We start from the raw sequence: 26,149 nt of genomic DNA, 5'->3' as shown, positions 1-26,149 counted from the left end.
GTGGTGATTGACAGGGAAAAGACATGGTTGACCAGGACAGTGGTTGTGAAGTTCACCAGCTGGTAAGGTGCAGCTGAGCTGGTGGACAATTCTGAGGTGCGCAGTTGTTTCTGAGCGGCAGTGGGGCAAGGACCCGTCGGGCAGAAAACATGCCCTAAAGTGACGGGCCTTTTGCCCTGGCACAGGAGGGCAGTGCGCCAGGGTCATTGCACGCCCTGCCCCATCTTCCACCCACCCACCACGTAATTAGATCGCCATGTTTCCATGTCACAACAGTACGTTAATCCACCACAGCACAAAGATACAAGCAGCGCGCCTCAGCGTGCCGCATGAAGCTCTGCCGCTCGCCAGCCAGCGCTGAAGGGGCGGGAGGGCGGCAAGCAGCGGGTCCAGCAGGAGCGGTACGAGGGGCCGGGCTCAGCCTGGGGCTGCTTCCGCCGGGGCACCACCGGCTGCTGCGGGGCCCAGCTGAGGCGCCGCGGAGGCCCCGCACCACGGCGAGCCACGAGACGCTTCAGGGACAAGTCAAACAGGGTCTCTCCGTTCCGCTAATTGCCGCTCTTCACGCTCGGGCCGGCGACCACCTGCTCCCCCCGGCCCCGCGGGTCGCCCAGGGCCCAAGGCCGGCTGTCGGGGTCGGGCCCCGCCGGTGACCTTGCGCCGCGGCCTGGGGACGCCTCCCAGCGCGCATGCGCGGCGGCCGCCATTCCCTCACCAAAAATGGATGCCCTGCGGCTGCCTGGCACGTGAGGCACCAGCGAGAGCCGCTTCCGCCCTCTTTCGGTCACATGACGCGCGGATTCGAGCCCGGCAGCCCTTACGGGAAGCCGATGGGGACAAGGCGGCCGGTTTTTGCGTTTTACCGGAGGAGAGCGGTGAGGGCGCGCCGCGCCGCCTAACGACCCCCCCGCATTCCCTCCCCCGCCCGCGGCAGGCAGCGCGAGGGTCCGGTGCGCGGCAGGAGCAGCCCGGCCGGGGCAGGGCGAGGGCCCGCCGGCCGCCTTCCCGCCGCTCTGGGTGAGTACGGGCCGCCGGGGCCTGGCGGCAGCGGCCCCAGCTTGTCCCGGGGGGGGCTTAGCCTGGCCGCGGGGCGCCCAGCATGGCCGCCCCACCCTCACGGCCGTCCGCCTCCTCAGCCTGTGTCGTGTCCTCGTCCTGTCCCCCCGCCCCTGCCGTGTCTCCTCAGCCCCGTTCCCCCCTCCGCCGCGGCCCAGGGCCCCCGCCTGCCCCCGCCCCAGCCCCGCTCTTCGCCCCCCGCCTCCCCGCTTTTCTCGGCCCGGGGCGCTTCTGGCCGTCGCCCCGTTGTTGGTGGCCGCCCCTTGCTCCCGGTGCGCGGTGTCGCCGCCCGGTGCCCGGTTCCCCCTCTGCCTTCCTCCGACACCGTTAGCTGACCGGCAGCGCTGCCAGCGCTGTCACAGCGCAGTGAATCTCCGGGTGTTTCAAGAAATGGTTATCAGACTGGGACAGGGTTTTTCCTCCTGACGTTTCCAGGGGGGTTGGGTTTTTTTGTTTTTGTTTTTTTAATATTTTGCATTAAAACCTCCAGCTGGAGTAAAACAAACTTGAAAGAATGCAGCCCTAAGTGTTTTGTGATCTCGCAGCCTTGTTAATGTACAAAAGATGTATTTTGTTGTTCATGTCGTTCTAGTGTTAAGGAGAGGAGGTAATGTATTTTAAAAGTTCAACGCACGTAACGGTACTGTGCAAGACAGCTGTCAGCATTCAGCCTACGCCTCCCTTTCCCTCAAATTGTTCTGTTAGCACTTTGTTACTTCATAGCCTCTGATCCTCAATGCCTCTGTGATATATCTCCTGACAGTTTTAGGGTCCCATAATAGGTTCCTCTGAGTCCTGTAATACATGTCCTTAGCTTTGCTTTAAGTTCTCCTCTTCCCCTTTTACTTGTCAAAGGATATCTAGATGCTTGCCAAAGCAGCACTTTGTAGTGTATGAGTGCTTGACCAGACTGGCTGTAAAGTAGCCGCCTCAGGAACAAACAGTACTGTAGCTGGAGAGGTTACAATTATTTGAGTGTAGGCTGTAAAACCTGCTCTGATCTCAGTGCTGGCACAGCTATACTGTTACCAGTACTCATCTTCATATATCTCAGATTACCTCGGACATCCACACTGTGCATAATATTCCTGTTTGCAGCACAGATATGGTCGATGTCCCATTATTGCCAGAGTGCTGACAAAAAGTCATCCTTCAGATCCGTATGCATTGCTTGAACCCCGTCTCTTCTGTTGCTGTTCCTGTTTAGGAGAGGGGGAAGGAGGTACCCCTATGTCTTTCTGAACACAGATAATTCACCTTATATAACTTCCCTTGCTCTCTCTCTTCCCTTCTTCTCTGGATTTTCTCCTTCCTTTCTCTCTTTCGTTAAATGCCACTGATGCTCACTTGTGCTCTCTGTGCTTTATTTATCCTGTATTTGTGATTGTATTTCTATTGACTCATCATTCTCAGACTTCTTGTATCTTCTCCTGCCTCTTCAGAGCTACTTAGTTCTGTAAATATAAATTTTAAAGTCCTCCTTCTCCCTGAGTTTTTAATAATGTATTCTGTGAAATGCTTTGTGTAACTAGAACATTACAGAAAACATAACTTTGATTTCTGTTCTCTTTACATAGTTGGAGGTTTTGTTAATAAGCTCCATTTAAATATTTTAAGTTTTCTGTTGCTGAAATCTCTGTTTCTTGTTTTGCTGGTCACTTGTAAAAAGGGGTAAAAATTGAAATCGCTTTGACAGAAAACACAATTCTTAGTGACGCAAAATAGATGAGAAGTAGGCAAGAGTAGGAAGACGTTGAGGTATTGTATCTATAGGTCCTTGGCAAGTACAGCTCAACCCACACAGTGATATTTAGTATATAGATAGTTTATAAAGCGACTGTCCTAATGCTCTCCTTTTTTGTGTGTGTTTTACCTTACAGCTGGAAAGCAGTTGTCGTGCAGATTTATGTACAAAAGCAATGCCAAACTTTAGGGAAGCTGGGGTGTAAACACTTCTGCAGTGTAGCGGTACTTGATTGTGAAAATTAGAGCTGTACAGGTATTTCAAAATGAGAAAGTGAACAAGCAGTGAAAACACCTGTTGTCAAGTCTTGTGAGCAGTAACTGTTCTTTAATCTGCTGCCAGTAGATGTTCTGGGTACTTCAAGTTCTTCTTAAAGTTTGGCCTCTTTATTGACATTATGATTTTTACTCCTATCAATTTGGAAAGGCTTTACCAATCTTAGACAATGTTTTGAAATGAAAAGCATGTTTTGGAATGTGGAAGTGTCAGAAGACTGTGTACTCTGTTCATGTCACTGGCTGATCCAGCCAGTGTCTTGCAAGAGGGACGAATCTAGCTTGCGAGACCAAAGGGCAGGTATAAAAAAAAAAAAAAAAAAAAAACCGAGTGAAATCTTAAGAATTTTGAAGTGACAGAGCTGCTTAAGCACCTCTTGAACTCCTGTAATCTGTTTATTTCGAATTAAATGGGTTGTTCCAGTTCCTTTGACTTGATACCTACAAACAGTAAGAATTAATACAGATAGATTAAATCTGCATCACTTCAGGTATTTCCTTTATAACTTTTTTTTTAAGTTTACATAGAACAGTGACCTTCTTGCCTTCTCACTTCTCCCTGACCCCCAGTTCTCCTACTGGGCTGCAGTGAGACTTTGAGATTAATGAAATTCTTCCATTTGATCCGGGGTGATAGGAAGTCTTGATAAGGACACAGAGGATCCCAGGATGGGTTGCCAAGTGGATCACATCTTGAATATACTAAATGTGCGCATTTAATGCAGTGTTACACAGTCCTGATCCTTCTGTGTGTTTCTTTCTGTTGTCTGAAGGTTACTATTTGTTTGAGGCTTTATTGATAAATATGGAAAGTATTGCTTCTGTGGGTGGGGGGGAAATGGCTTGTGGTCTGTCTCACCTGCTATGTAGATGGTCTGCACTGAGGCATTTTGTTTGCAAAGTTCTGCGTGTTCAGCTTATAAAAGCACACCGGCAGCAACAGACATAGCCTCGCTGCCAAAAATAGTAAAAGAATGTAGTTGCAATTATAGTTGCAAAACCCGCTTTTTTGCCAGGATAGATTACTTCATTTAGGGAACTGTTTCAAGCAATACCACTAAAAGATTTCTTGCTAGAGTAAGCTATGCTTCCCATAGGCACATTTGCCAGGATAACTATGTGTACATATTGTGTGTGTACAGATATGTAAAAAAATACATATTTCTCTCAATCCCAACCCTGAAAATAACCATTATCTTAGTCTGACCCGTTGACGAGTCCCCCCCGACAGCTGTTACCTGGCTGAAAAGTTTCTCACAACTGAGTGTTCTTTGCAGCTCACAGTTTCCTGTAGGAGCCGCTTTCCAGCCCCGCTGGAAGGCCCACTTTCTAGGAGATTCCCCCATTGCTTCCTATGCAAAATTCCCCTCCTTTTCTAGGAAAATGTATCTGTGAAGTACTTTTAAGTTTAAATAAAGTCTTGTTCTCTCTCTGCCCATCTTGTATCTGTTCTGCAAAAGTATGATTTTCATTTACAGAAAAATTCAGAAGAGAGAAGTTTACAGAATTGCTTGTGATTGGGAATGGGTTAGGAATATGCTAGGTTTTCAAGCTGATTTGACAGGGTGTTGATAAGGAACTTTGGTCTTGTAAGATGGAGTGAGATCTGGGTGACTGACAGCAAGCAGAAGGCTGCTGCCCAGCCTGAGCCATTTCTTTTTTTCCCCTACATCAACCTCGAGTTTTGTAAGACTTCATCCATTTTCTCAAATACCAGTACACTGGATCTGTGTAAATACAGACCAGTATTTCAGATTTCTTACCAAGCCTGAATAGATTTCCTACCAATCCTGCTAATTCTCTTCGGTTTATTGGGTTTTTTTTGTTTTTCTTTTTTTGCCAGCCAGTGCAGGAATAGTACATTGCATGCAGAATTTCTGTGGGTTTTTTTTGTCACAGCTCAAATTGAGAACCCTCAGTGCAGCTTTGAGTGTTGCCTACAGCATCACTTTGTTCTTCTGTCATTGCCCAAAATCTCAGTTCCTTGTGACTACATTTCCTATGAATTTTATCGTATTGTTTTTTTCTCTAAATAAGTCTGTTAAGTTAGGATCATCTACCACTTGCCTAGTAATGAGAACAAAGAGTTCCCTTTATGCACTTCCTGCTAGTTCCCTATATTGCTGTTATAGCTTTTGGTTTTCTTTTGCCAGAATGAGCGGGGCTGCGTTCCCATCTCCAGCTGCCGAGATGGCAGAAATTAATCGCCTTCAGTATGAAATGGAATACACTGAAGGAATCAGTCAGCGCATGAGGGTCCCAGAAAAACTTAAAGTAGCTCCTCAAAATGCTGACCTTGAGAAGGGCATCCAAGAAGGATTTCCAAATGCCAGTGTGACTATGCAGGTTCCAGAGCGGATTGTAGTAGCAGGTATGTCTGCATCTCAATAAAATAAAAATAGGCAAAAACTTGAATTAGTTCTCCAAATTTCTGGATGGACAAAAATATATAGAGATACATTTTTTTAAAGAAAAATCTGTAAAATGCTTTCTGGTTTTCAAACAATTATTGCTTATCAACTTTGACTTAGGAAGTTTCTTAAACTCTGAAAGTGTTTCATGAATGGTTTTGTTATAGCTTGTTGTCAAGACAGTTAACGAATTATGAACAGAAAGCTTAATTGCTGACTTCTCATCTTACTAAACCTTTTCTGGAGAAAAAAAGTTAAAGTTTATTGATTTACACCTAATTTTTCTTTATTAACTATAAGCTAAAGTAACTATAACAAGTTTTGGGGTTGCACTATATATTAGCCATGCAAAATGTGTTTGATTATAATCAGAATGCTAATTATGTTAAAGATCTGTCTATTATTGGGCGGGCTCTATCAATACTTCTTTAGTTATGGTCATGGCCTTTACAGTAATGGACCTGGAACTGCTGAAGGCCTTATAATTTGCAAAATGTGTGACATGCATATATTTTATCCTTTGAAAGAGTGGCATCTTCACATCTCCAGTCAGCATATTTCTAAACAAATACACCTTTAATAGGACCGTGTTTTGAGATTAAAGGTGCAATAACAGTTGATTTTGCCGTGGATTACTCAGGATCGTTGCTCTCTGAGGAACTGCTTAAATAAGTGCCAATTAATATGGTCTTCATTAGAGTTTTTACCATAGTTTTTAACATACAAACCCTGTTAAAGAAAAGTATACTGAATTATTTGGCATAGCCAGGGGAAGTAACTGATGTGATGTCTTTTTGACATGAACTCAGGCCTCAGAACAGCTTGCTTTCTGTTGACAACTGGTATTCTTGCAGGTAATAGTGAAGACATTCCATTTTCCAGACCACCAGACCTTGACCTTCTTCAGTCTACTCCATTCAAACCACTGGCATTGAAAACTCCTCCCCGTGTTATTTCTCTTAGTGATCGACCACTAGATTTTTTGGACCTAGAAAAGCCTCCACAGCAGACACCTCAAAATGAAGAGGCCAGTACTTATTTTGCTTTTTCCTTAGTTGAGAAGCATTCTACTAAAGAAAGTGAAATGACCGATGATTTCTCTACTGTGGTGCAGATGTACTTGGTGCTGACATAAGTTGGAAAAATATAAAAATATTTTTATTAGCACTGTAGAAATTCTAATGTGAAGAGAAAGCTGCAAGACTTTTTTAATTTGCAGGTTATCAAAAAACAAACTAAGATTTTTTTAATTTGTATAGTTAACCTTTGGAATTTGTGGCCAGATGATATAACACCACAAAGAGTTAGTGAGTTTTAACAAAACTCTGAAAACCAACTTCAAAGAATGGTGTTATAACATTGTCATCCAGCTGGATGATGTGTAATTGACATCTGAAAAAAAAAATTATTTATGAAGCTGCATATTATTATAGACTTATATAGTAGAAATATATTTATCTCTGGTGATAGGGAGTAATGTTAAACATAGTGGTTGCTTTCTTACATACTCAAAATTCTGTTTGTTCATACTTTTGGCATCAGATCCTGTCACCAGTTGTTTTCCTCCTAATCCCTGTGAAACCCCTGAAAATGCGCCTTTGTATCTGAGGGCAGATCTAACTTATAAATCTCCAGTGCAAGTTATTAAGTGTCTCCTGGAATTCCCTGTCTCTTATCTCCCCCTTTCTCCACTTTCACACAGGTCCGCTCAGTGGGAAGACTGAAGAGAGAACGTTCCATGAGTGAAAATGCCACTCGACAGAATGGCCAGCTGGCCCGAAATGATTCCATGTGAGTAGAGCAATGGGGTGCAGGGACACAACTACAGTTTTGTTACGTATTTCCTTTGTTCCTTATCTCCTTGTTATTTTTTTTCCAACTAACATTTTGTATCTTGTGGCAAGTACATAATTCTAAATATTATAAGGCCAACATTTTTCTTAATTTTTGTGCTTTTCCTTTAGTAAGGTGACTCATTTATCAAGTATTTTCTTGCAGTGGATGGGTGGGAGTGTTTGTGGGCTCACAGTTGGTTTCACCAGTTATTGTAAGATGTTACTTCAGAAGATTTTTTTCAATTTCTGAGCTGGTATAATTCTTTTTTCCCCCTTGAATTTTCAGGAAATTGAGTTTCGTGCATGAAAATCTTCCTGGTTCTCTCACTGTTGATACTATGTAATGGTTTTCATTCATAGAAAAAGGAATATGTGTATTTCTCATAAATAGTAGTATAAGTAATTTTACTTTGGTTTCAATGTACTTAATGTATTGGAATCTGTGAGTATGTATCTCAATTTTTTGAGACCAAAATGGCAAGTAGCATTTAGAATTGGAAACTACATCTATTGATACCATCTGAGGTAGCAATTCTTACGGTGCTTTCTAAAAATGCACAGGTCTGTATATTTCTATTAGGTACGATAGTCTTTGATTAATCACAATTTATTCTGAGTGACAGCATCTTTACACCTGGCAATAACTGGTTTTGTAATGTAACACGTAAAATTCATATATAAAAGATTCCTAATACAGCTACCATAAAGAATACTTTCCCTCGTTGAAAGGATCTTAGATTTAAGACCTAGAAGATGGAATTCATCTGTCCTAAGGGAGACTGTAAAACACTGTTGCTAAATCACCATAAACTTAGTATTCTGTAACTAGAGGGAAATAAGTGCATGACCTACTTAGAGTCTACCTATTTTTAGTCTAAAACAGGTCAAGTGAATTACATCCTAGAAATGTCTGTCGTCTTCTATTTACAGCAGGGGCCATAGGAGGTAGTATATGTACTGCATATCTGTCTACCTGTTAGTTAGTTTAAAACTGGTGAAAAGTACTCTGATGCATGTTCCAGACATAGAATCATCATAGAATCATGGAATGGTTTAGGTTGGAAAGGACCTTGAAGATTGAGTTCCAACCCTCCTGCCATAGGCATGGACACTTCCCACTAGACCAGGTTGCCCAAGGCCACGTCCAGCCTGGCCTTGAACACCTCCAGGGATGGGGCCTCAACAACCTCTCTGGGCAACCTGGTCCAGTGCCTCACCACCCTCAAAGTGAAAAACTTCTTCCTAATGTTTAATCTGAACCTGCGCTCTTCCAGTTTAAAGCCATTCCCCCTTGTCCTGTTGCTACATGCCCTAGTAAAAAGTCCTTCCCCAGCTCTCCTTAGGTACTGGAAGGCCACAATAAAATCTCCCCAGAGCCTTCTCCAGGCTGAACAGCCCCAACTCTTTCAACCTCTCCTCATAGGAGAGGTGCTCCAGCCCTCGGATCATCCTGATGGCTCTCCTCTGGATACGCTCCAGCAGGTCCATGTCCTTCTTAGGTTGGGGACTCCAGAGCTGGATGCATGTTATGAGTTCTCCTTCTCTTCCTCCAGATCTTCATGGAAATATTGTTGCATATCTTTATCTTCTTACTTAATCAGGCTTTTGGTTCATACAAGTTACAGATTGGGCATGTCTAGGTACTCAAGTCTGCTGAGTCATGTATATTCGCTGAGCTGGCAAAACCAGAGTTGTATCCATAAGCTCCTGATCAGCTCAGTCTCCATATGTTCTAGCAGCCTACTAAGCGCCCAGGTTCCCTGTGGTATTGGTCATCCAGTTATGTCCTGTTTGACCAGCCATAGTAGAATTTCCCTGTAGAAATGGCCTTCACTTGCCTATCTGAATAGATGGTCTTCATGTGATGGAAGCTGCTTGTGAGAAAGTTTACCCCTTTTTTACCAGCTCTGCTTTGCCAGTCTTTGGTGTATTGGACTTTAAAGAAAACCAGTTGGTATATGAATTCTTGAAATTTCTTGAAATCACTTTATCCTTGCTCCCCAGGTTAGTTTAGTCTTCTGGACATCATGGGCTGTGTCTGCCCAGCCATCCATCTGAGAAACTGGCAAAATCAGCTCTGACTGGATATATCCAATTGCTGTCAGACTTCTCACATATGTTTGGACTTCTTGAATCCAAAAATCATAAATCTGTAAAACTCACCGGTGTGGTTTGTGGTTGCTCAGTAGCTGTATGTACAACTACTGGTTTAAAAGGGTCTGAATATTATTTGCTGTCACAGTTTATTAATCTACTAGCAGACCTTCAGAGGCTTAGGAATACAATACAAACTTGGAATCCTGTAAACTGGAAAAGGAATATGATAAATGAACATATAACTGGTAGCTTGTGTAACTCAATTTATCATTTACAAATGCCAGGAAATTGACACATCTGGAGATTAGTTTTCATTCTCTTGCTGCCCATGCTATTGCTGACATAATGTCTGCCGAATAAATCAAACTTCTGATGCTAAGCAGTTTCCATTATGGGTGTTTTTTAGGAAAATGATTGATCCAGAATGTCTTCTTTTTTGTTTGTATGTAAAATAACAGCTAGCTAACACTGAACTTGCTGTGTCTGTACTCTCTGCTGCCCATGTGGAAGAAGCTCTCTTTCTTCACTGCAGCATTCCACACTTGCTTACCTGCAGATAACGTATTTTAGTAGAACTTCATTCGTCTCTTGCCCTCTCAAGTGCTTGTTTTCTTATGACAGAAGTTATGCTGTGCCTAATGGGTAGATCATCTGCTTGAAATCATTTAGGTTCCTAGAAATTGCTGCTTTTTCTGTCATCGTTGCTTCTTCTGACTCAGTGCCATCCAAAAAGAGAAATCACTTCGAACATGCGGTGGCATTCCTGGTGATGCCAAGTCTGGCATTTCTCACTCATCCAGGCTTTGTCGGTCTCCAAGTGGAGAATGTGACTATGTACCTGGCTAAGTCTCAGGAGAATGTTCTGCGAATTCAGGTTACGAAAACATTATGTTCAAGGTGGAGCTTGTATGGCTCACACGAATGCAGGAAAGCCAAGTCTTTTGTACTTGGTGAAAAAGGTATCTCTTGGCTCTTGTTTCCTCACAATTTAGGCCCACAGGTAAACTGCAAAAATAGTCGCAAATTTCATGTAAATAAAACCAGAAGTAGTGATTCTACAAAGAAAATTGATAAGGTGACATTCTGTTTTTGCTGTGGTAGCTACTCATGTGGAAGTGTATTGTATAGCTCAAAATACGCAGTGCAAGCAAACAAACCTACTTGATGGAAATTGTGCTACCTCAGATGGTACTGGGTATCAGCTAGCTCATAAACTACTATCTCTATTAGAGGTTCATGGTAAATGTGATGCACTTCTTCTAACTTTAGTTTCCTTGTTGATAAATTAGACCATTTAAGTAGATAAATTATACTACAAGTGTATTCTTTGCACTACATAAAAAACGTAGTTGTACTACACGTTACCTCATTTATGCCACATTGAAATTTCTTTACTATCTAGAAATTTTTTTCCAGTGGTACAAAAATACAAGAAACCAGCTGCTCCTAAATTTCTTATTTCTAGTGTTGTTGGCTGAAAGAAATAATCTTTGTTCTAATTACTGTAATGATACATTGCTGCTGTATCAAAACTGGCTTGACTTTTAAGTTCATATCATGTCTAAGTAGTTTACTTCTTCAGTATCAAGTACTATGGTATTCTAATTTGACAAAGGTCAGCTCTTTATTCCTGTGCTTGTGTGACTCTGGTTCACATCTTCAAATAGGAGAGAGTGCTCACATTTTACTTCAAATATTTAATTCCCATCCAAAAAATACTACTTTTTTTTTTTTTTTTAAATGCTTGTTTCTCTTACCCCCTTGATTCAGCTTCCTAATAGACATAATAGTCTGCTCAGATGCTGTGATGAGGACCCCATTGAAAAGGCACATGGAGCATTGCCTTTTAAAACCTTTGTTTTGTAAATAGGTCTATAATACTCACGTTTTAATCTGGGACACTACTGTCCTCCTTGGACAAAATGTTCAGATGTACTGCGCAAAATTCCAGTGCTTGACCTGCAAAGTGACAAAGTTAAACATTCTGGAGTAGATTATCAGATTGAAGCAAAAGAATTGGTTGGGCTCCCTATCACAGAGTTCTCTACACAGTACAAATAGTGGTTTGGTTTTGTCTTCTTGTCATCCAGATGCATGCAGAGACAATTCTGAGAATTTTTCGGGAGTTGGGCTTCACTAAAGGCAGTAATTATCAAATGTTTTTAAAAAAACTGAGACTAACAAGTAGGCACCTGCTTGTACAATAACTATCTATCTGCATAGCAGTATTGAGAGCTCTCTAAATTACAATCCTTCTACTTACAAGGATGCTTACTTAAGAGATTACAATTATTATTCAAGGTGGCACAGATCAGATACTGTCCCAAGAAATAAAATGCCACGGTTCCAGTCACCTCTTTCGACTAAGGATTGCACGTAAGCCTAAATGTTACCTGGTATATGGAAATCAAGAGTGTGTTTCATTATGTAGCTCTCTGCAATACTAATTTTCTGGCTAAGTATCTGTAGTTTAGAACATAAAGTCTGAAACAACCTTTGCTACACTGAATGTGTGGTTTCTAATTTTGCTTCAGGATTTCTCAAACTTTGCCAAATCGTTTCCCTGTGTAAAAAAAAAAAAAAAAAAAAAAAAAAAACAAAAAAAAAAACACCAAAAAACCATAAGGAAAAATACCTGGCCACAAAAGGAAAGGGACAGCTTCAGCTAAGAACCAATTTGTAAAGAAAAATTAAAATTCAAAAATAGCTTTAGTTTGCTTGATTCTTTGTTCTTTGGCTGTTCTTGAATGGCTGGAGAAACAAAGCTTTTTGGCCATTGCCAGCCAGTGTTGAATACAAGAATTCCACTTCTGCATCAGAAGTCAACAAACAAACCACCAAAAGTACAGCATTTAATTTTTTTTCCTGCTCCAGCCTTTCCCTTGGAAAAGCACATCTCTCTAGAGGGTTCAGTTTCACAGTTTGAGAAATTCTGTTCTTCATGCAAGTTGTGGGGGAAAAGGTAATGGTGTGCATGTCTTTAATGAGAATACAGTCTGTCTATGTGGCTGAATTTAAAGTAACCTTGACTAGTTAAAAATGTTTACCTCTCATTTGATACTTCAGAACTGTTAAGTTCATATCTGAAGTAAACCCTGTGTACATCACAGATGTTTTGAGAAGGTTTAGGGGAGATTACTGCTAAGCTAAAAACTCTGCATATAGTAGAATGTTACAGTGCTCTTCCATAGTAGTTTCTGTAATTCCATGTTGTTTGTTTTGGTTCCAGACTCTGGAATTGTCCAGTGTTTGTAACCAGGGAGCACTATAATAAGTGGCTGGGGCTGTATATACGATTTTTTTTCAGAAATTTGAGACAAAACTTTATCTAGGACCAAGACTGTTTAACTACAAATGGAGGAGAGAAGGGGGATGGCCACAATGTCTAATGATAAGTAGACATACTCAACATTAGAGAATTATCCTGATGTTAGAGATTTTTTTTCTTATGTCATCTCGGCTGATTTGTATATCGGGTATTTGCTTCGTAATATGTCTTCTCCATGGTCTCTGACATAGTCCAAAGGACTACCACATGTTTACAGGGCAATAAATTTTGAATCCTGAAAAAGAAGTATAGAAGAAAAATCTGGCTTTTTATCTGGGGGGGCTTTGTTGTCCCCTGTCCCGCCCCCCCCCCCCTTTTTTTTTAATCCCGACATCTGAGCCCTTCATAGAATTATTCTTGATTTCAGACAGAAAGGGAGAGGTCTGTCTCAGACTATGCACTTTAGAAGGATATTAAAATTAGCAATAGCCTTTATGGAGAAAAATTGAGTAATTTCATGTAGTGGCACAGTTTAGCTCTTATCTGTGAGCAAATAGATTTAAATAATCTTTTAAATAATTAAATCATTTAAGAAACTAAATCTTCTCTTAAGTAAGAATTAAATAATATCTTAAAATGAATGAAGTAATCTCTTGAAATTGTCTTTGCTTACAAACCACCTATAAAACAATGAGCATAAGGTAGTCCAGGGACTAGACCATGGGGTTAGGAATTATTTATTGCTGAAGTCAGCCTTGATGTTTCCTTATTATATACACTTTCCATTTTATCAGTACATGTAACGTTCTTCTAGAGAATTTTGTGCGGTTTTAGTTAAATATTTTTGGGTTGTTTTTTTTCAGTATCTACAGAAGACTTTGTATTCAGATAACTTTACTGTGGTATCTACAGTAATGCCATTCCAGACAACAGGAATTACACAATATCTTCTAGTTTGCAATATGTCTAAATACTTTGTTGCCTTTTTTTTTTAAGCTGTCTTTCAGCCTATTCTGTAAATCTCTGAAGTGATGAACAGGAAGAATTACTTTTAATATAAAACATACAAAGCGTTCGAACTGTCAGCTCTTCCCTCGTTTCCCTCAAGCCAGCAAATCCACAAGGGAGTAGAAATTCTCATAAATTCACTTTAGTAGCAGCATTTCCATACTTGCCCCTGCTTCTTGATATTTTTGTAGTGCATATTGGCATTTCCAATGCAATTCAAGAGTAAAATGTGTGGATGTGACCACTACCATTGATTGCAAAGTAGAAGTCATCATAAATATAAAAGAAAGATGGATCCTATAGGTCTTGGAGAATGATAAAAGCTGTAAAGAAATTAAGTAGATGTTTATTGATTTCTCCTTCTCCTTTTTACTTTCTATTGTCCAAATGTGCTCTACAGCTACAGGTATTTGCAGTTCAGGTAATAAATAATGACCAGTATCAGTCAAGCACCAGCCACTGCTGTCTTTGCATGTCACTTGAAGCACAGGATGGCTGAACTTTTCTGTGGGTGAAGTGACATCCGTGTAACATGCTTTGGATCTGTCTCTTCCATTTAATTTTCTTTCTTGCTCAGTTTTGTGATCTTGGTGCCAGCCAGTTGCAGAGTAACTCTATTCAAAATAAGAGTATCCATAGAATTATGACCCATCTAGACATTATCCAAATATCAAACCATCTTCCAAGCACTCAGCCACTAATGCTTTGCTTAATTTCTTAAAAATGCCAAACAGTGGAAGATTGGCATTCTAACTCCAGAAACTGTTGAAGCAAAGTACAAGTGGCAAGATCAAAGGAAATGTGTTGAATTATGGATGCTAATCTTGGAATAAAAACTATTCCAAGATTTAAAGGGTACAGTGACTCACACTGTGTTTTGCATTTGTGTTAATATTTACAATTAATTTAACACTAATTACTTCCTATTGAAAAAGCATCTCACCTTTAATTACAGTTTCCTGGTTGAAAAAAAATAATTAAAGATATATTGGTGTGTGAAGGACAATGTACATAAAGTCACATTGAATGTAAAGAAGCACGAGCAAATCAAAGGCAGTTTATCAAAACTAATTTCTGACTGATAGAGATGAGGTTTGTATAATCCAAATAGTCATGTTTGAATTTAAATCCTGTGTATTTTAAATATTATTTTTCATCATAGTCAAAAACTCAGATCATGTAATTTGTTGTCATTGGGATATGAATTCTGTGCTTTTTTTTTAAAATTTCTTGCAGTTGCCTTGAAACTTTTTTCACATGCAAATCAAGATACTATCTTAATCTTTAGTCACAGCTTGAAGAAAAATTTTTGTTGAAGAGGCTCTGTGTGAGATTCTCCCTATTGAAAAAGGCTTGTGTTTTGAAAGAGATTATGGGTAGGATTTTTTTAAATGCCAATGCTTGTAAAAACACTTTTCTCATTGATGTCAGTGAGGACTTGAATGCTGACTTCAACAGGTACAGATGTAGCTGGACAAGAACTTTCTAAAACTAATTTGTATAACAGATCAAAATGGTGTTCTTGGATTATTACTTGGTTTTGTTTCTGAAGAACATATATAAATGTAGCTCATAATCCCTACACTACTAGAATTTGGGAGTGTTACCTTATAGTGGTGGGAGAAGGGTAAACCAAAAGCAAGCGATAAGCATTTTGGAATGGGGTCTATCTGAAAAGCCTTTTTTAATTTAAAATCTGACTATAGTATTTCTCTCTTCGTTTACTATGCTTGTACGAACAGTGTGACACCATCACTGCAACAGGCTCGTGTCTGTCCTCCCAATATGTTACCTGAAGACGGAACTAATCTTTACTCTGCTCGTGGCATTTTGTCGTTTATCCAGTCTTCCACTCGTAGGGCTTACCAGCAGGTCTTGGATGTGCTGGATGAAAACCGCAGGTGATTGGTTGTCACTGATTCTGCCAGCTTTTGCTGCTTTTTTTTTTCTTTTCTCCTTTTTAGTGGAGTTTGGTTTCTGTTTACAAAGTAATGAGATGAAATTATTTGCTTTTGCTTTCCTTTGCTTTCACTATTCACAAGCAATTTAATTGTCCAAAATTCACATTTCAAAATGCTTCCGTTTCAGTCAAATATAGCATTGTTTTGGTTTCCTTCCAAATAAAAGTCAAAATAGAAAGTGTTAGTCTGTGACTGCAAGGGATTTTGCTGTTCCCAGATTGTCAGTGTTTGCTGCAATTAATACTTGACACCGAGCCTGCAAATTTATTAGCCTTGCTTTCTGCTTTTCTGTTGGTGAGCAGTGGTGCAAATCAATAAGATTGGGTTGATGTTGTCATAAAGTGTTAAAACAAATGTGCGAAAGAGGGTAGAATATTATGCAAGGCATTGCAGACACTGCTTTTGATGACGTGTCCAGACTTTAGTCTTTTTCTGTTTCTGTTGAGAATAGTTATGGTAACCACTTCACTGGATGCTGAGAGCAAGCAAGGCAATGTATACTGAGAAGCTGGCTGCTCCTCTCATTAATGCTGTCTCTGTATGGATAAGCGGATACTTTGAGAGGTAACAAGTCAATGCAAGCCTCATGACAATCAGTCATCATCCCTGGAGGTATCTGAAAGACATGTAGGCATTGTGCTTAGGGATGTGGTTTAGTGGTGGACTTGGCAATGTTAGGTTTACAGTTGGACTTGACGATCTTAAGGGTCTTTTCCAGCCTAAATGGTTCTATGATTTCCATTTTCTTCAGTGGAGATGGAAGTTGGACTGTTTAGATTTGGCACTTCTAAGTGTTACAAGAACGGCACATTTAACGCTACAGAAACATTTATAAATGCTAATACTGGCAAGGTTAATTTACGAAAAGCAATTTTCATGTCAACACTATGCTAGCACAGAGGTGCAGGTAAAAGTTGCACGCAGTTAGTTTCTAGTGTAGGGCTAGCCGAGACCTCTAGGGCTGGCCAAGAGGTCGAATTAGAGGAGATGATTGGCAAGAACGTTGGAACTGTTCATTCCTCCTGCAGCCCTTCAGCGTGGCCTGCGCCAGGAAGTTCTTTGAAATTTGCCATCTGCCTCTGGTTGCTCGTATCCCAGCAGCACTCTTAATATTTTGTAGTGTGAAGTTAAATGATTTGCTTTCTAGTTGTTTTGCTAATAAAATGTGACTATCAAGCCAATCTTATTGTACGTGTCTGTGTGTTTGCAGTCACTTTTCAGACTGGCACCTCCTGTAGCTCACCATGTTTGCTGACCTGACAGTATATAAATGCCCGTATTATTCCTGAATTGTGTAGAACTCCAGTCTTGCCAGACTTTATGTTCTTAACCTGAAACTTAAAAAACACCACCACCAACAACAACAAAAAAAAAACAACAAGAAATTAGCTGCATAGTTCCCCTTGAAATTCTGCGATGCTTAACCCTTACTCTGAAATTTTAGGCTGTGACTGTTAAAATGTTGATGCCTGTCAACAGTTGGACAGCAATACCTTTTTTTTCCCTTGTCAATATTAAAAATATAGATGGAATTACAAGCTTTTTAGTCCTCCCAAGTTAAGGAGGAATTCTGCTGTCTGTGATTAACAGCACTTATGGATGGATACTGTGCCAAGAGTCCTTGTTAAAATATGGACTGAAATTGTAGCCCTTTCCCCAGTCTGCAGTGAAGCTAACAGGTTTTATTCCTGGCTTCCATCAGGCATGTTCTTGCCAGTGGTTTTAGTTCTGGAAAACGTACACAGATGCCTACATACACTTTCAACTTACTTCAACTATCAGAAAATTTCTAGGGTTCTGAACACTTTAAAAGCTGCATTACTCTTCCTGGTTTGGATTAATTTTTGAGGTGTTCAACTAACCTTCCTAGAGGAAATGGGAAACCTGTTTCTAGTCACCAATGAACAAACAGGTGCCAAAGCCCAAACTTTTCAGTAAGGTGAAAGTGTATTCTTTGTGGTTGGGTGTTTAGATACCCACCGTTACTCTACAGGTGGCGTAGGAATGTGAAATTTGGATGATCCACTTGCATGGTTGTGAAATACTGTTCATTTTAAATTGCTCCAAACCTGCACTCTGTTCTTTTGCTCTGTGTAATGTCCTTTATCTCAAAACCTTATGTATTTTAACATTCTATGCTTAATACTAGAAGAGATCTTTTAAAATGAACAAGAACTGATTATGTGTTACTCACTGGAAATATTTTTAACTTGTTTCATGGCTTGCTTGTTTTTTTTTTCTCCAATCTACTAAAACTGCTAATGGTAGGTGCTGATTGTACTGCTGCAGATAACGAATTATGCCTAGTTTAGCTGGCACTGCTCGCATAATAGGTTATTTAAATGGGCAAAAATTTAATGATCATTGTTTACACTGTCTGTTTACTCTTGCGTTTCCTTCAGCTTGGACAAGGACAATAGGTCAGTTTTTTTTTCCAGTTCTAACCATTCTTCTGTTTCAATTTCTGTCAAATGACTGTAGGGCCTATACCTAGTGCTCTTTAAAGACTGATCTTTTTTTATGCTGTAGGCAACAACAACAACAAAAAACCCAAACCACACACCCCTATATTTGAGGAGATTTTAGTGATGTCTTAAATGCAGGAAAAAAGGCAATTTCATATCTGAATAGAGTTGTGTTGAAATGTGTACTTTATCTGAACTATTCTTCGTCTCTTGGGTCAATACCTTTTTATTTAGGAGAAAAAAGTAAGGAAATCTATTATTATTTGCTTTCTTCAGGATAGCCCTTTCTAAGAAGCCACTATCCTTCTTAAATGCTAAACTTCACCCACATAATCATATCCTGAGGTTTTATGAGATCATTTTTTATATTGAGCAAGTTAATGATATTTTTCATGGTAGAAATAAAAAGGGACATGAGTTAAGACCGTTGAAGAGAGCTACATGTGGCTTTGGATTGGGGTAATACAGTTCAGAAGAAAATGAAATGGGTCTGCAAATGTGAAGGAGTGTGGGAAGAACAGTGGCCTATTGCTTTATTTAAGTAATCAATCCTAGCACCGAAACGAGCAAGGAGAATAGTTTCATCCAGTCACTGATTCTTCAATGCACCAATCCTTTCTGTACTTTCAAAGCTGAGCTTCTTACCCACTTCACATCCGGAACACACCCGTAAAGTCCTGGTGCCGATTTGTACGGCCTTTCTGAGATTTCCAGAGGCATTTTAAAGTACAATGAGAGGTGAACGTAGCTGCTACCTCTGCTGAACAAAGAGAATGTGCTGGCCTCGGTCCCCTGTGCACATGCACCGAAACGATGGAAGTTGCACCCAGGTACCTAGACTGTCCACACTTGCTGTTTTCCTCCCAGACCACATGTTTATGATTGCATCATTCCTGTGGTATTGCCATTGCATGCTCTGCTCTAAGCAGAGGAAGACAGACCAGATTCATTTGGTCAGTGAATTATTGCCTGTTTTCACACTGTTATTAAATTGTATTACTCTGCATTCCCTTCATGTTTCAGGCTGCTGCTGTATTTGCAGTGAAATAGTTAAGTGTTGAGTATACGTGGCCGCCGAGTTATGGCCTCTTCTGATCATGTGTTAATGTTTATGAGGGAGTTGGCAGAAGTAGCCAGAAAATTCAAATTTTTGATGTATTCTTACTCAGTTTTTCAAAGACGACGGTGTATTTAATAGCTTGACGCTATTACGCTTGTGCATTCTGTATTTGCCAAAAAACTTGATGCTGATTTTAGGGTAAGGCGATCTGAGTTATGAGGCCACTGTGATCTATGTAATGACTTTTTTTGTTGCTACATAAAACCAAGCAAGTAAAAAGTGTGGCAGAGGCAGGGGAATATTCTGGTGCTGCTTTTGGGTCCACCTGTAAAGAAATAAAATGTGAACTGCAAAGAAAAGGAAGAAATCATGTGCGGCTTCTCAACAGCCTGATTGTGTTGGGAAGTGGGATTAAAGACTTGTCCTCAGTTTAGATTGAGTTCCTGATTTGCACAGATCCCAGGCTGCTCTAGTTTTGTTCCTTGCTGTAGCCGTCAGCTACCTCCAAGCCTGTGGCTTTCCTTGGGAAGGGTAGTGTGAATTAGTTAGAACTGATTAGTTCTACAACAGCTGTAAAACTTTGTTTGCTATGAGATACTGCAGAGGCCAAGAGTTTAGAGAGCATTTGAGACTTATCATTCTCATTACACGAAGTCTAAATGTTGTTGTCTTGTGTCAGATGGTGTGGGAAATGCCTGCTGGATACCGACAAGCTGGCGTTCACATACCTGCCCATTAATTACAGGTGACTTAGGTTTGCAGAGAAATTCTGCAACCTGTTCCATAGCTGCTGTTTGCTGAATTTTTTACGCTTTCTCAAAGTATTTAGTTCTAGCATCTGTCAGACAAGACTTTAGACTAGCTGAATTATTTCTCTGATTAAAAAATAGGAATACATTTTTTGATAACTTTCTGCAAGACCTCGTGCATTTTGGTGAGAATATTCTTTTATTGTATGTATTGGGAATGGGGGTCTCTGGTAAAACACATCATGCTGGCTTATTTTATGTGCTAGACAGAAAAACATTTTGCTATGCACTTATGGTGCTGATTAGAGTAGGACCTACTCCCAGTAAGTATTGCACTGGGTAGGAATGTTTGCTAAGGCTCCTAGATCCTGATCCTTTTATGTGAAACTAGTGGTTGTGATATTTTTGCGTGGTTCTCGCTCGTTTTCAGGCCAGGCCACCGTGCCCTCCCACCCACCTCAGCACCAAGCCTCTGCCTCCGACACGTACCCGCTGGAAAGATCTCCACACCTAGATTCTCTTTGTCCTTAATTTTATAGCCTGGAGTATACACGGGTTAAACTCATGGTACTAGTACCTGCTGTTGGCATTGGGAAAATGGAAGAAATTGAAAAAAGATTTCAGACTCTTGAACAGTTTGTTACACATCATAGATGTGGAACACTAATGCCTCGTTACCAGAGGCACTGAAAACACATAGTACCGGCTTTGTCAAAGGTACTGCTGGTATTCACATCTTCTGAAAATTGGGACACAGTAACTTGTTATTGCAAAGTTAACGTATATTACATAGTTGCAGCAGCTTAATCAGCTCTACCTTTTCTTCCTCTCTGCCTAGAAAGAAAAGGAAAAGAAATTGAAAGAGCAACACTTAGAAGGATGTTCATACCATCTCCTTGAAGCTTTTAGTCACTTCTTCCCAGAGAGATCTACCTCTCTTTGGGCTATATATGGTCCTTAGGCTACTAGCCCAGGTTTTTTTAATTACATTTAGCATAGACGAATAAAGAAAAGACAAATCTCCCCTTTTCCTAGAGGGAGGAGAAGATGATTAAAAAGGCTTTTATAAGTATGTGTAGATACAATTTTTTTCCCATTGTTGTTCGTGGGGTTTCGTTGGGGTGAGAGGGATTATTTTTTTTTTTAACCTTAAGTTTCCCGTGGTTACTTTATAAGGCTGATAACCTCCACCCAAATCTCTATTCCAACACTTTGTCTTCCATAAATGAAGCTGTAGCATGAAAACTTTGCCTATGTGTCTTAGCTGCATAAACATTGTGTTGATTAAATTTGAATAAGAGAAATATGAAAGTGCAATTTACTAGAAAATAAATAGATATTTTATTGTATTGAAACATTTTACAATATAAGTGGAAGTATTTTGATGTTCCTTTGTTCTGTGTGGTTTACCTCATATCTCTGTTTGTCATTTCCTATTTCTGTCTTGTGCTTTCTATCTACAAAAACCTGCTGTAGGCCAGTGTTACGTGGTGGGTCAGCTGCTACCACTTCCTCTAACCCTCATCATGACAACACCAGGTAAAGAGTACTTTTTTGTTAGTCGTGGTCCACTGATTTAGATACTAAAATTCAGACTTCTGTTTCCTTATTTCTAGTGTCCTTATTTTAAAACACAGTGCTCATTTCTATCCTCCCACTCAACTCTTGAGATATTTCAGGCCATTATTCCTTACCCACCCAAGTCGCCTGCAAAGACCTCACTTGTCTTGGTAGATACAATGTGCTGCAGAATTCTGGCTCAAAGTAACGTGTGAGAGGAGGCTCTTAAGTTACATTAGCAGTATACTTCAAGAATTTTCAATTTAGTAGTGAGTTTCATATTTTTATGGCTAGAGAATGTGATCTTGCATCACCTTATTTTTTCCAGGTGCGCTCAGTAACATGCGTGTGATTGTTAGTTGTAGCTGGATGCCATTATTTTGGCAGATTGACATCGTTTCAGTGGAACTGGATATAAAACTGACACATGATCAGGATGAAGGAAAAAAAAAAAATAGTCCCTTCCACATCTGTTGTTCCCATTTCCCACTACACTTCTAAGTTTTCATCAAAATGGAGATTGCATTTGTGCTTAAGTAGACACTGGATCCAAGCAGGTGATTCTTCTCTAACTCAGGAATTCAGTTTTTGTAACAGTCCAAGAGACTATCTCAAGGAGTTTCTTGCTGGTAGCCCTCTTGATTTAATATCTGGAACGGTTTGGAAGTTGGTAGAGCAGCAGTGATATACTGTGACTTACTGTGACTTTATATTAAATTTACGTGGCCTGGGAGGGTGGTGTGCCCGTTTCATCGAAATAAGTCTCTCTGCTTTTCCCAAGAGGTGGCGAGGGACAACTGTGCTGTGAATCTGGGGGGATTTTCTGTTGTGGTTTTTCTTTTTTTTTTTTTTTACCATCTACTATAAATAAAAATGGCTACAAAAAGATCCTCCTCAGTAATCTCTTTGGCTTTCAGAGAACTTGTAGCAGTAAGGAAAACTTAATTGTTTGTGTGTGTGTGTGTGTGTGTGTGTGTGTGTGTGTGTGCAAAGCTTCAGGCTTTTTTAACAGTAATGTTCAAATTGTTTTATAATTAACTTAGGTTGATATTATAAAAAACTTTGAGTTCACAATGTGAGCTTCACAGAACTGAAGAAATAAAAAAAAAAAAACCAACCAAAACCAAACCAACCCACAACTAAACCAAACCCAACAATTTCAGTCTTTTTAATATTGCCCAAACTAAAAGAACTACAAGTAGTAAATAGCATAAATTATAGCTAAGTGAATATTTGAAGTCTCCTTAGAATAAAAAAATGAATAATAGCCTTAATGAGAGAATCTTTTACTAACAAAAGGAGTTGCCGAAACTTTTTTTCATCCAATACTACATTTTTAAAACCTCTGCGACTCTGTTAGCAGACAACTGCTTATGTGACTATTCCCTTACTAAAAGCTGTTGTTATCCTGATCTCACCTGGTTTCCCTCTTGCTGTATACTCCTCAACCCCAACAAACAATTAACTTCTTATCTTTTATACAGTGTTGCTCAAGTATCTAATTGTTGTCTAAGTCCAGACTAATGCAACTCTCATCTAGAAACAGCAATTCTTATTCAGAAACGACATATTAATGAACAATGGTATGGGGAAACTTTTCACAAGTTTTCTGTTGGTGGGGGCTGAGGTGAGGGCATACTAGCCACCTTTGCTGGAAGTGGTGAAAGAACACGCAGTGCAGAAGTAGTATCTGCACTTAAGTGCATTCTGCAAGCTTCAGGAATTCTACTGGTATTCACCTTAGTCAAATTTGACCATTAACTGTTGTTACATGCTAAACGTTCTTTTAGGTGTATTTTGTTGTGAATTTGGTAGCCTTGACATTATTTTGTTCAATTTCCTAAGCCGTTTGCAGTCGTTTGTATGTCCTAATGAGAAAGCAAGTGAAAGGGAACTGATACTGAACACTCAGGTTTTAAGACAGGAAGTGAGAAACTTTGGTAGGTGCAGCATTGGGAACTATTTTTACCTGTTAGTTGTTAGGAAAGAAGCTGGTTAAGAGGTAGCGTTTGCATGATCAAAACACATACTTTATGTAGACTTTCTGCAGCTTCCCAACTGATAATACATGTGCCGTATTTAATTAACTTGCCCTGAATAATGTTTTCTCTGAATCACCACATTAAGAAGACTGAGATGTGCTGTGGGAACACACCTTCTAGTGCATGCAAAGTTCAGCTAGCAGCGACCCTTTATTTGCAAGGTTCTCTGCCTCAAATACTGAGATTAATGTGACTGAGATCCTAATCTCAGTGGTGTCCACTCAGGATATTTAAGTAGACACCGAGCATAAAACACCCAATTCTTTCCAGGTCTTCATTTGGTTATCTCTAATCTGTTGCCAGGTCTCCTTCAACTTTGGCATTTTAGCTCAGGCAATTTTCAGGTTTCGTGAATCAGTTAAATAGCTGGAAACAGTCTCTTGAGAGACCAAGTGACAGTAAGAGGTCTGTGTGGAGAAACTTCAAAAATATTTAAATGTGGAGGGCAATAAACCCAGATTAAGTGAAGCACCTACCCACTTCATATGTGTTTGTGCTTTAGTCAGTTAGGATCCTATGGAAATAGACAACTCTGTAGAAGCTTGTAACAAAAGTTTAATAACTCTTCTCAGCATAACCACCAAAAAATACATCCATTAGAATGTTGATAAAAATATGGTACTTGCTAACCTTTGCATGGATGAGACAGTTAAGCTATCTCCCTTATTTGATAGATATGGTCTTTCCAACTTGGATACGACGCTTGAGGGAACACCAGATGACATGACAGTTGTAGATGCTGCTTCCTTAAGAAGACAGGTATGTAAAGCATAGCACTCGATAATATTAAGAAAAAATAGTGGTAATTGTAGTGGTAAAATGGGGGAACAGTTTTTTCTGTGTGGCTGCAAAGGTATCCGTAACAGATATGATGAGAGGTCCTCTATGTACCCCTGCTGGAGTGCCCTCACATACCCTGTATTGATCTGGGAATCTGGAGAGTCCGACTCCATTTCTGTTCCTACTTATTAGGGACAGCAAGATCTGATCACTAGCGATTGAAGATAGAAAGTCAAATTGTCAAGTGTTTAAAATCCATCTATCTGAGATACTAATTTTACATGGCTATTTAGAAGCTTTTAGAAAGTCTGGCAACTTATAAGGAAGTATTAAAAGCCTTTATTTATTTTTAGATAATCAAACTTAATCGCCGTCTACAACTTCTGGAAGAAGAAAACAAAGAGCGTGCTAAAAGGGAAATGATCATGTATTCAATTACTGTAGCTTTCTGGCTACTCAATAGCTGGCTTTGGTTTCGGCGCTAGACAGCTCTTGGAAAGATTTAATAGTTGAAAATGCAAACAATTTGCAAAATTCTTTGTTTCTGTTTCTGAATTGTATGCTGTTTTATAATTCATACACTGGAAACTTCCACCACAGATAAAGGCTATAGAATTGCAGTGTTAAAGGGACACCTTGTTGTTCAGTTATAACGTATTTAATAGATTTGCATTGCAAATACTTGCAGTATCCTCCTGTGCATGCTTCAGTGTAAATATGGATCAGCCAATATGAAGTTTGCTTCATGCAATGTAAGGACGGTGACCTACAGAAGTAACCGCTGGATGTTTTGTTGTGGTGGGAAGAGAACAAATGGAATGGGTTTGGAAAAAATATAAAAACAAAGGAATAAAAAGTAGTTTTTATTGTTCTGTTGTTAGATGCAATTAAACATGATTGCACTAGTTTTCCTTTAGTTTGAATAATTTGAGGTGTGCCATATTCAAGGAGTGTGTCCTGTTTCGTGAGTATGTTCCTTGTTTAAGCACATGTTCAGGTCAAAAAATAAAAGGTATTCTTTGCTAACATGCAGATTGTCCAGAGGTGTGTAATACGTTTTGGTTTTTTTTTTAGCTTTTATTTTACAGATGTTTTTCTATAAAATACATTTTTAAGCAAGTCAGTCTGTGAGTGATCAAAAGATTATGGAGTACAAGATACTGATGTAGTATATTTAATAAAACTCTCTAAAAAAAATCCAAACCCATTGTTTAATATTATTTTAAGAAAATTTATTTGAGGGTTTATCTAAACTATCAGTGTTTGAAGTAAGTAGCAGTGATGGACTGAACAACTGAAAAGTAGCAGGTGAGCACCCGAGAGCCTGCTGCAGGTTTGCATCCCCTGCACGTTGTGGGATTGTCCTGGGGGTGTATGGTGTGTACACAGGTACGGGGAGCTAATCTGGTCTCCCCACACAGAATCATAGAATAGTTTGGGTGGGAAGGGACCTTTTAAAGGTCATCTAGTCCAACCCCCCTGTAATGAGCAGGGACATCTTCAACTAAATCAGATTACTCACAGCCCTGTCCAACCTGACCTTGAGTGTTCCCAGGGATGGGCACCATGGGCAGTTTAAATGTCCCCTGTTGAGTCTGACAATGTACTACGTCTTTGGTGGTTACTGTCTGAGGGAGCACTGAGCTGCCCACAATGCTGCTGGGGAGACCTCAGCCTCCCTGCATGTTAGTGGCTTCCTGCCCCTGTGTGGCTGCAGCTGCAACCCCTTCCCTGCGGGCGTATGAAACAACTAACAGCGTCAGTGCGCAGGAGAACCTGCAATGATACCAAAACAATGCTTTAAAGGGGACCTTTGCTAGAACAGCTAGACCTAGACC

General features: G+C 40.0%; 1 protein-coding gene across 6 annotated transcripts; it reads left to right on the top strand.

Moving 5' to 3' along the window:
- The first annotated feature begins 850 nt into the window (after positions 1-850).
- Positions 851-25,339, top strand: MFF (mitochondrial fission factor). Of its 6 annotated transcripts, XM_082487135.1 has the most exons (9): positions 851-1,017; positions 5,229-5,446; positions 6,341-6,513; positions 7,189-7,277; positions 11,720-11,794; positions 15,437-15,595; positions 21,406-21,468; positions 24,206-24,290; positions 24,665-25,339. In XM_082487135.1, exons 2-9 carry the CDS (start codon positions 5,230-5,232, stop codon positions 24,794-24,796), a joined length of 993 nt encoding a protein of 330 aa, XP_082343261.1. In that variant the 5' UTR covers positions 851-1,017; position 5,229; the 3' UTR covers positions 24,797-25,339. The 6 variants fall into 6 exon arrangements, with proteins under 6 accessions (XP_082343261.1, XP_082343262.1, XP_082343263.1 ...); XM_082487136.1 differs by lacking the exon at positions 11,720-11,794; XM_082487137.1 differs by lacking the exon at positions 15,437-15,595.
- Positions 25,340-26,149: the final 810 nt, after the last annotated feature.

The sequence above is a fragment of the Vanellus vanellus genome (genome assembly GCF_965231255.1).
Source record: "Vanellus vanellus genome assembly, chromosome: 8".
NCBI classification, from domain to species: Eukaryota; Metazoa; Chordata; class Aves; order Charadriiformes; family Charadriidae; genus Vanellus; species Vanellus vanellus.
The sequence above is the reverse complement of the archived record's forward strand: the minus strand, read 5'-3'. Positions and strand labels throughout refer to the sequence as shown.

Coding starts and splice junctions, on each gene's coding strand:
- MFF (XM_082487135.1), top strand. CDS start 5,230: ATGAGCGGGGCTGCGTTCCCATCTCCAGCTGCCGAGATGGCAGAAATT. Junction 6,514..7,188: donor AGACACCTCAAAATGAAGAG/GCCAGTACTTAT, acceptor ACTTTCACACAG/GTCCGCTCAGTGGGAAGACT. Junction 7,278..11,719: donor CTGGCCCGAAATGATTCCAT/GTGAGTAGAGCA, acceptor TTATTATTCAAG/GTGGCACAGATCAGATACTG.